This window comes from Alligator sinensis, unplaced genomic scaffold (genome assembly GCF_000455745.1).
Source record: "Alligator sinensis unplaced genomic scaffold, ASM45574v1 scaffold178_1, whole genome shotgun sequence".
Taxonomy (NCBI): domain Eukaryota; kingdom Metazoa; phylum Chordata; order Crocodylia; family Alligatoridae; genus Alligator; species Alligator sinensis.
The window spans coordinates 1,726,926-1,737,628 of NW_005842031.1; the positions used below are offsets into that span (position 1 = coordinate 1,726,926).

Below are 10,703 nucleotides of genomic sequence, written 5' to 3' on the forward strand. Positions count from 1 at the left end.
AAACCTGTAAAACTAACTTGGTATCTTTTTTGATGAGATTACAAGTTTGGTTGAGCAAGGAAATTGATGTTGTATGCTTTGGTTACTGTTGGCATGTCTACATGTGAATATTAATGTGACACAATAAACTCCGTCACATTGTGCCAGAGTTTATTGCTCCCAGGCACAGCGTTTACACGTGTGCCTGAAACAGTAGCACATCGAGTCAGGGCAGTGCAGCCCCAGCTGACAGGAGCCCATGCGACAGAGAGGTTGACTAGAGCATGAGGATGCTACACCGTGGGGCTAGTCAGCAGGCAGTCCTGCACTGTAGCTCCCTCCTGCCCCAGCTATCCCTGGTCACTGTCTTCACGTGCCTTGTGGCACAGTAAATAACTCCTCCATAAGATAGTATTTATGTCAGACAGTACTAACCTTCGGTAGAGTTAGTTTATTCCAGCCTAGTAGCTCCACACGTGTAAATGGAGACACTTTACTATGGAGCTACTTAAGCAACTCCACAATAAACCTCTTGTGTAGATGCCCCCTATAAGACAATTGGCTTGGTACTGTACTTGTGTTAAGAAACTGGAACAATACAAAAATTAACATGGTAAACATTAAATGGATTAAAACTAGCTAACTGATAGATCAAAATGAAATTGCAAACATAGACTCATTATTGAGTTTTAGTGAAGTCCCACAGGCTTTAATTCTTGGCTCAACACTATTTAACTTTTGTATCAATGACATGAAAGGAAACATTAAGGACAAAATCCAGATCAACCCCCTTAGGCACCCCAAACTTAGGCTTCAGCATACTTAAAAATTAGACACCTGCCCCCCAAGAGGACAATTCAGAGAAATTGGGTTACTAGCCAATCCTGCATAAAAAGACAATGGAAAGAGATGCCTCCAACTCAGAGATTCAGAGAGCCTAGACACTGAACAGGGAGCTACCTGGAACTAGCCAACAGGAAACAATAAGTATAGCATAAGTCTGTACACTTCCCTCTCTTGTCAGCTTAGGCACTTAACTCAGGACTGCACATTAGCTGCCTCCATGTACTGAGACTCCAGAAACCAGATCCTCTTCAGGACTTAAATGCTTAAATGAGCTGGGTGGCATGGCAGTGGTATTCATTCAGGAGGTGTCTTCTTTTTAATGGCGGGTTAAAACAAGCCCCATTCATTCTTGAGTCTGGTGGCTGCTGAAACTTCAATACCTTTTTCTACTTATAAAAAATAAGCAATAAACTGTGTCCTGGCCATCATTTCCAGTACATTCAGTAGATTACCCTCTTTCCTGATCCATCCATCCATCTACTGCCTTTGACTACAGTTTTCAATGGGGCCTAAAAAAACTAAATCTTATTGAAATTCAGCAGAAACTGGTCGCCTGCCTCCCTTAAGCTCTTTTAAAACTCCAGCTGCATTATTCTCTTTGCCCCAACAATCACTAAACAGATTCCAATCTCCAGGACACCAGTAAAAATCTAGAGTGACTTCACTGATTTAAATGGAGCTACTCCAAGTTTTCATCCACATAACCGAGATCACAAGGTACCTCCAAAAACTTAACTCACTCCTTTGTCAGACACTGGGAGACATGAAGTAAGAGAGACACTATATAAAGCTGCATTCACTTTCAGCCTATTAAAAAAGGTTCTATTCCTAAACTGCTTTGCTTTCCATCTTATAAATTCAGTTTAAGCTGTGCAACCAGCTGACTGTTAGCAGTTGCTCTCCTGGTTCCAGCTCCAGAGCTGACTTGAAGATTTTGTTGATAATATAAAAAGACCATGTTGGCTTAGCCCTGACCTTTCTTTCTAATCCATTGCTTGGAGATTTGCCACATACATATTTGCAGCCTTTGGAGTCTTTTCTGCTATGTCTATTGAGGGTCAATTTTACACTTGTTCGCTGCTAGGCTTTTAAATGTGGTGCCCTTTGCTTTTAAACTAACTCTGGCTTTGGGGAAGGTGATACAGATAGGTTACAATATGTTTATTTGCAAAGTCTTCACAGCCAGATTGTTGTTTATTTTAGGCACAGAGATGTGGAATACCTGAGAGGTACAGGGCATGAACTCATGCCTATTTCTCTGCATTCTGTAATCCCCTGCTTGTGCCGTATTGCTCCCATATGTTGTTACCAGATGACATCCGCTATCAAATGCAGCTACCAATGAGCTACCATGCTGTTTATTTTTAAAGCCTTTTACAAAGCATAGCACTGAAGAACGTCTTTGACAGCAATTCATCAAAGGTAGGAGCCACATTATTAAAACATGTCCTCAAATACCTGGCAAAAAGTGGTGCATTTCTGAAACAGAGGGCAAGGCACCAAAGACCTTATCCACAGTCTTTTGTAATCAAAAGGAAGCTTACTACTAATTTCTGTGAACTTTGGTCAGGCTCTAAATCAGTAGTATGCACTCTCAGCATAAGTCATGTGGAGGCAGAATTGTTCAGGGCCCAGGCTGCATTACATGTGCAGCTGCTCTGATGGTAAGTGAGGACTCAGCAGATCCTTTGTAGCCCCTACTACAACAAATACAGGACCATCTAAAGGAACAAAAAAAACCCACGGGCCATAAATTTCCCAATAATATGGGTAAATAATAGGACTCTAATTTGGAAAGGCATAACTTGCCCCAGAGGCACTCTGCTTCTTGTAACTCAGCCGCTTTATCTTTACAGATATCTCTTTGTCTGAATCCTGTGAAGCTCTTCAGTGAAGGAAGGGGATCTCACAGCACCTTAGGTGCATGGGCACACTGGTTAAGAATCACCAATCTAGTCCCTAGTCTCTACTGATTCCACTAACTGTATATACATTAAGAACTTTAAGGCAGAGTTATTAAGTCAGCAAAAGCCATCTCCAATAAGCAAGAGAATTTGACATTAAGATACAAAGGAAATAGCTGACTTTGTGTTTACTACACTACAGGACTGCAATCCTGACTCTCAGCTTTGCTCATCTTGCCCATTCTTGTGTTCAAGTAGTATTTGGAAATGGATAAGTAGCCTGCCCCAGGCTTCTGTTACTTTGGGCCAGTATTTCAACTCTTCTGCATCTAAAAAGGGAGATTTGCTCTCTAATATTTGTGGGGCACTCAAAAGACATAATCTGTTGCAAATTGCTAGATATTAATTTTCCATGTGGTTTGGCAATTTCAGACTGGCCTTAGAGACAGTTCCTCCAGAGCACAAAAACAGAAATTCATATAGCACATTAGTAAGTATATGTACAGGAGTGATCAGACTCTAAAATGGAAAGAGCTGTTGTAGGTCAGTTCTGGGATGCCTTAGCAGAGAGGTTAAAGCAGCCCACTGGCAGAGAAAGGAAGGCTGATTACTATAATTTAGCATTCATGTGGAAGTAGTACCTTCAGGCCTCAGTCAAGACCAAGGACCCATTGAGCTTGAGGCTGTTCAAAGGTAGAGGAAGACAGAGTACAATTTTTTTTTTTTGAGAGCTAAGTGCATCCCTTATGCTGTTTAGAGGGAAAAGCGGGGGAAAAAAGAGTTTTGTTCCTATCTCTCAGAGAGCTAAGAAAGATAAGATACCAACTCTCTTGTCTAAACTGAGCTAGCTTCTGAATTGCAAATGCTAACTGTAAATACAAACAAATACGGGAAGGAAACTTGCAGCAGCACTTAGCTTGCCTTTTAAAATTCAAGGCAGGGGTTCCAATGAGAGAAAGCCAGTGAAAACACTAGAAACTGACACAGCCCAGCAAGGGAAAACAACACATTTATAGACGTGAAAAACTGAAATGGAAAGAATGACAGATTTACTGCTGCATTTGGTGTGCATATAATGATCACTGATAGACTTTCCCCAGGAAGTGTTGAAATTACCATCACTGAAATGAATCCAGCATTTAAAAATTAAATTTTCTTTCCCAGAACATTCCAATTTGGGCTTTGGCAACAACAGATGTTTTAATGCTCTTAAATATATTTATATATTTTTTTAAAGCACAGTATCCTCTTTCAAGCAAGACCTCCCTCTTGGTTTCTGCAAAGTCAGACTGGACTTGTGGTCGTTTTGCGGGGCTCTTTTTTTTTCAAAGCCGATATTCAAATTCACAATCATCATATTAAGCAACAGATAGGGATTCTTACGACAGCTCTGAGTTATGAATGAATGGTTATTTGTGAACTAGTCTGTCAAGACAGATGCAGTATTTGTCAGTGTAGTGTGGGTTAGATATGGTGGGAAGGAGCCAAATAAACAGAGCCAAGGTCAAAGTCGCAACATTTTCCTTTTGCCTAGAATGATGCTACAGTGTTTGCTGAAATATAATATACCAGTCAATACTTTTACTCAGCCAACCATGTTTTTTTTCTGCATTTTTGCATCATTGGAGTTTCGGTCACAATGATTACGTAACAGCATGGATGTCAGAGACAGCTTTGGGGGGAGCTGTTTCAAGAGGAAATGTAGCCACTTTAAGCCAGACCATCTCAGGAAGAGAGTTGATAGTCATATTGCAGTTAAGCACCTACTTGTGGATATCATAGATTAAAAAAGAAACAAACAACAGCTTGTGGTTGTAGGCAGGATGCTAACATTCTCTAAACAAATGACTGAAGCAAACTTTTTAGTCTAAACAAATCTGTTGAAGCATCCATAACATATTATTAAATTAAAATAATACCTGGCGAACATATCATTCCCAGGCTAAAAACTGCTTGTTTAAAAATGTATAGCCATATGGTTTCAGGATAGGAATGGAAACATTTGTGTTGTCATCACTAATGACTTGTTTTGTCATGATGCATTGGGAGTCTCCTCTTAATCTGTATTCCGGAAACATTTTTTAGCAAGGAGACACTGCATAGGCTAAGGAAACAAGCTGTTGAACTGGAACAGGCTCTTTGGGATAACAGATATCAAAGAGAAAGTTTCCCCCCTCCCCCATGAAAAAGAAAGATTTCTCTTTATGCAAGTTCTGATGTTTAGCACTGCATTTTCAAAGCATTAGGAGGATTTTGAGTTGCCTGGCTGTCAAATTGTATTTACTTCTGCAAATGACCAACAAAATTAGGCCTCAATTCAGCAAACTACTTGTGCACATGTGTTACCATGATGGTTTTTAGGATTATTCACATATTTAAAGCTATACATGTTTTAGCATCTTGCTGAATATATCCTGGAGTCCTCTTTTTTTTTTTTTTAGCTCCAAAGTAAGACTCCCAAATTTAAAGGGATACCATTAACCTTAAGAAAATACAAGCCACAATCGGAAAATTACCTACCGGATAGTCACCTGCTGCTTTAGGAAAAACAAAGTTTTTCAAAGTTATTTTTCAATGTATTTAACCTGTGCATTTCACATCATTTTCCTTTACAACCATTCAGGCCTGATCCTGCAACTAACTGCAGACAGTGAGATTCTATGTGGCTGTGCTGGGTCCCACCTGTACACTCTCAGTTGCAGACCTCAGACTGTGAGTTCTCTTTGCTACTTAGTCTTGCTATCTAGTCTTTCAGTCGCAGAAGACAGAAAAACATTTAAAAATAGGTATCACTGATTGTAAATTCTCCAGACTGGTAGGTGATTGCAAGGAGGGAGGGTATAGGTTTAGTAATGGAAAGTTAACCATTATTTAATTACAAGACTCTAAGATGATGGTGTCTTTTTTATAATAGACTGCAATAGGAGATTTACCTGAACAGGGACAGAGAAAAGGCTGCAAATTTTGCTCCTACATTTTTTTTGTCATGGAGGGTCATCAGACCCTTCTCAGTACCTAATAGGTGCCTTCTGTTTTTCCTTTCCTTCCTCTTGAGAAACACAGTCACATAGAATTTACCTTGCCAGTCAAATCATTGAGTTTCTCCTACCCAAACCAGTGCCTTACTTCTGGATCTTTCCAATAACCCAATGCTTCACAAAAGTGAAAAAACCATAATGCAGTCTCATAATGTACCATAATGTACATAAGAAAACCCATAATGTACACAGTGTTGGGGGGTGGGGGGTGGGATTTCCTTCCAAACTCTTCTGGTGATCGGCTTATAAACTGAAGTGCGGCACTTGATTATGCCTCTTCACATATGACAACTAAAAATAATACCATTGTTCAGATAACTACCCTGCCCTTTTTTAAGTCCATCTATCAATTCTTGGCTGTTTATCACCATGTCAGAGGAGACGACTCTCAGAAATCCAGTCATGTCTAAGCACCACCAAGCCATTCCCTGTAATTCTACCCTAGCAAAAGTCAGTGCAGAACTCCAAACCCCTTGTAGCAAGTGAATACCTATGTCTGGAGAGTCTAACTTTAGCCCTCCTACAGGGTAGTGAGCTGAGCCCTACCAGCAGGCCACAGGGTCAACACAGTTAGGAGGGTTTAAAATAATATAGTTCTTTTGAGAATGCTTCCATATTTTTCACAAAATAGGAAATCCTAAAAGATTAAATTCTCTGCTCTGCTAAATTCAAACACAAGTGAGCTTCACAGCAGTAGCTGTTAACATTTGGTAATGATGCAATCAGTGCAGGGGAGGCATACAGCTTAGCCACTTCTGTACTAGTAACCCAATTACTCTGAAGACAAGGAGCCCACATGCATATAACCACTGCTAAATCAACTCCTTGTTGGTAAAGTAGAAGCATGTCATTGTACCCAGCCAATTTATAATGTTTTCTTTCATTAGGCAAATCCTCAGTAATATGACAGTCTTATGTAAAGCAATATTCATTCAACAGAGTTCCTAGAAAGATAAATCATATCAATGAGCCTCATAAAACTGATGTGTAAAATACAGCTTTACTTCATGAGAGGTTGCTCTGCATTAAATTAGCTTAACATTCAGGTGAAACTATGACAAAAAATGAAAATAACTAATTCCTTAGACTCTTAGCCCCATAAAAAGCATCAAAGAAAACTCAAAAAGATCATTTACTTGCAATCTGTCATTTGTTACGAACTCACTATCATGGGAGTTTTGCCTGAAAAAAGAAATAAGACAGACATAACTGGGCCCCTTATGTGCTAACCATAAATATGCTTTTCAGTCCCTGAAAATGTACGTTGTTAATTTGCTTTATAAGCACTGCCCCACATACACAGTAGTATGATTCACAAGCTACAAGTCTGTTGATATTTTTATCTGTAAACTATCAATGCAATGCTGATCATCACTAAGCTTGACATAAACAACCATTTTAAATATCAGAACCTGCCCATTCATCAACTTTATCAGCGACAGATTGAACTTTTCATACAACCCACATTTAACAAAACTAATGCTTTGCAACTGCAAAGATAGTGGTTTCTGTATTCACAGCTTTCATGCATTTTAACAACCTGTGTCTTTGGATTTCATATTCAATCTCCTTTTTTTGTCTGTAAAACAACTTAATTACTGAAGGTGGACTGGATTTAACATTAGGTTTAGATTTTCATTATCTAATTCGAGTAGGGATTCCTGCGCTAACAAATGTTCTAATGCTTTTGGTTTTTCAAAACTTCTTGGTAATATGTTCCTGCCACTAAATTTTGGAAATCTATTGTTTATGGATCTAGTTTTCTGTGACTCACTGAATTTCCACATATATTCTAACTTGATGTGTCATTAAACCTTGGATGGACTGGCAAGCAGCAGCCAGATGCCCCTTATCCCCCTCAGTGCAAACTATCAGTAAACCTTAGCATAACTTTACTTTGAGCCTTAAACTAACAGCACGTGAAAAGATTAATATGAATAAATTCAAAACGAATCAGATCCCTTCTTTAAATGTTGACACAGTATTATTTATATCCCATAAATACCTTCTTGACTAAAATTCATCCCAGGAGATTGGCATCTTGCCAGTTCTATTCATATTTACTGTATTTTTATAGTACAGTTGGCCAAGGATAATATTTAAGACAAAATATGCCTTAGGGTATATACAATATCTCTTATAGTTTTCCTTTTAAATCTCCTCATCGCTAAAAATATTTAGTCTGAACTTTATAAAATGCCCCACAAAGACCTATCAGCAATCTGTAGTGATATATAGCTGACTATGAGTATAATTAGAGCATATTTGTAATACTTGGGCTATAGTCAGTTACTGAATGCTAACAACGTTGTGGTAAAAAATAAAAAACTGAACCACTGATCTTTCCCATGCCTTCATCTCAGCAGCTTTTGACCTTCGCAGCATTCAAATTGATCTCATTCTCCCTTCTTATCACTGTCTTCCCAACCAGATCAGGAAATGCAGAGTTAAAAAAACCCCCTCAGAGTGAAGCCTAGGAGAAAGTGTATAAAGCAGCCAAAGCTGCGCTTTCAATTTGTTTCTTTAAAATATGGTGGAGCAATTTCTTTCTTTCTGTCTTTTTTGGAAAGGTTCATTCAATCCAGTATAACTAGAGAGCAGTGGAAAAACAGTTAACCTACTTACTCTGATGTTAGCAACAGCACTCGCACAGTAGTACTGGATCTGCTAAATGGCCTTCTGATCCCAAACTTCTGATGCACTCTGTTGGTAGATACCTGCAATCTACTTTATCCCTCCAAAACCTCCGATACCATAGCGCACAGCCAGTCAGTATTTTAAAAACAGATCCTCGTTTTGTCAACATGAGTCACCTCACACACCTCAGATATTTTAATTTGCTGGAAAGTGAGAGGCTTAGTTTGGTAGTAGTAGTCCTCTGTATGCTTGTCTGTAGGGGGAGAAGAGTCCGATTTGCAGTCAGGACCCACTGCGCTTTACCTTCAAAGACCCTCTGTTACAGGGTCACATCTATGTGTCAAGGAGTTACTCTGTACCACCTTTGTTTGTAAATGCTTGCTACCGTGTTCAGGGCACGACCTATTGGGTCTCAAAGCAAAGTGCTGACTTTCGCCAAAATACCATCAAGAGCTTTCTGTGTGGGTTGAAAGGAAACTTCTGTCTCCACATTATTCTCCAAGTTACACTGAACCTCTCCCGCATACATGAAAAAAAGCCTCTCTTCCCCGAGGGGAACAAGGGTGGAGTGTATTTATCATCGCTCTTATGGATGGTGCCATAATTACAATAATAAAATGGCTCTGGCTGCCAGGGTGTCCTGTACCTGATGCTGTCATTTAACAATAAAAGAAGAAGAAAGGCAGCTGCAGTGAGTGGGGTTCAGACACTTTGGCTGCCATCCTGGGACTACCGCATGCAAGACACAGCAAGCCCCAGTGCTACAACTTGTTAAACTAAAAATAAATGAAAAGTAAATGCAATTACAAACTCTAGGATAAAGTTACTAAGATGGCTGCATTATCTATTTAAACAAGACGTATGTGCTGTACAGAAACAGCAAGTATATAGGGCATCAAGGAGTGTGGGGGGTGAGGAGAGGGAGGGAAATGAAGAGTGGAACCGAGTTTTGGACAGAGTCATGGTGAAGTTATTTTTTTCTTCCTTCTGGTATTTAACCTTCCTTGGCATGACAGTCTAGATTTTTTTTAAAGCAGTCCTATGTTTTTTTTTCTAAATGCTCAACTCCACACCAAGACGCAAGGGCATGCAGTTACGATTATTATTCATCCTAACTGGAGTCTGTGAGATACGGGCGCAGAACATTTATTCCCTTTTACTGTGCACAATGTAGTGTGTATCATCAGGGAGTCATTAAAAAAACAGCAGAGGGACAGAGAGGGCTTCCAAGAAGTGAGACTTTATCAGGGAGGGGGAAAAAGGCTAGGGGGGAGGGGGGGGCTGTACCTGCAATGAAATTCAGCCTTAACTAGAAAGGACCTCTGCTCCACTGGCGAGATGTCCCTGCATCTGTCCTTTCCTAGGGTACCAATTTAAGCTGCCGTCTTCAAACAGATGTGCTGGGAGGGGTGAGGGCAGGCAGAGACAGTCAAAGCAGCTAGGGAATGTTATGCCTTTATATTCTGGTTTTCTTTTCTTTCCCTTAAGCGTAGGGGGAGATGGAAACCTGCCCGATCCAGGCACACTAAGAGAAACAACAGCAGTGGAAAGACACTGGGCTCGCGCTGGAGGCATTGGGAAAGGGCAAGGGGTGGGGAGGGGGGGAATTTGGAGGTTGGGGAGTGACAAGATAACCCTGGCACAGGGAGGCTTTGCTTGCTCGGGTACAGGAGGGGCTCAGTTTGAGCAAGCGTGGGGAGGAAGCGATGAAACTGAGCCCATGGGGAAGGGGCCAAGTCCCTGCGAGGGGGGGAAGGAGCCTAGGCAACTTGCGGGAAGAGCTGGGGAGGAGGATGAGAGCCAGAGGGACAGACCTGGAAGGCTTGGGGCAGTGGAGGTGGGGGGGGGACGGGACACATGAGATAGGCACGCGCGTGCACACACACACACACACACATATATGCACTTACTTTCGGGGTAAAACGGCAGCATGTCAATTTTGTAAACCTCTTTGGCATAATACTCCTCCTCGCTGCGCTCCCGCTCGCAAGTGGCGGCTCGGTGGTTGGCTTTCTCCTGCAGCAGGTCCCGGGTGCTGTTGTAGATGGAGATGACCTCCGGCGGCACCTCCTCGGGCTCGGGGTACTCGTCCGGGGGGCTGGTGAGCTTCAGCTTGCTCAGGATCTGGCCCCGGATCGCCTCGATCCGCTTGCGCATGAACTGATCCATGTCGAGGGTGCTGCAGGTCGACAGGCTCAGCGCCACGGCCGCCAGGTCCAGGCTGAGGAGCAGGCTCAGGAGGTAGCAGGGCATGGTCGGGGCTCGCCGCGGCGCCCACCCCACCGCCTCCTGCCCCGCC

At 41.5% G+C, this 10,703-nt stretch overlaps 1 protein-coding gene across 1 annotated transcript in view; it reads right to left on the reverse strand.

Moving 5' to 3' along the window:
* Positions 1-10,697, reverse strand: part of TGFB2 (transforming growth factor beta 2) — an 81,137-nt gene extending 70,440 nt beyond the window's left edge. The window contains exon 1 of the mRNA XM_006022345.2: positions 10,315-10,697. Coding sequence (XP_006022407.1) covers positions 10,315-10,657 — 343 coding nt within the window. The 5' untranslated portion in view covers positions 10,658-10,697. The remainder of the gene's footprint in view (positions 1-10,314) is intronic.
* Positions 10,698-10,703: the final 6 nt, after the last annotated feature.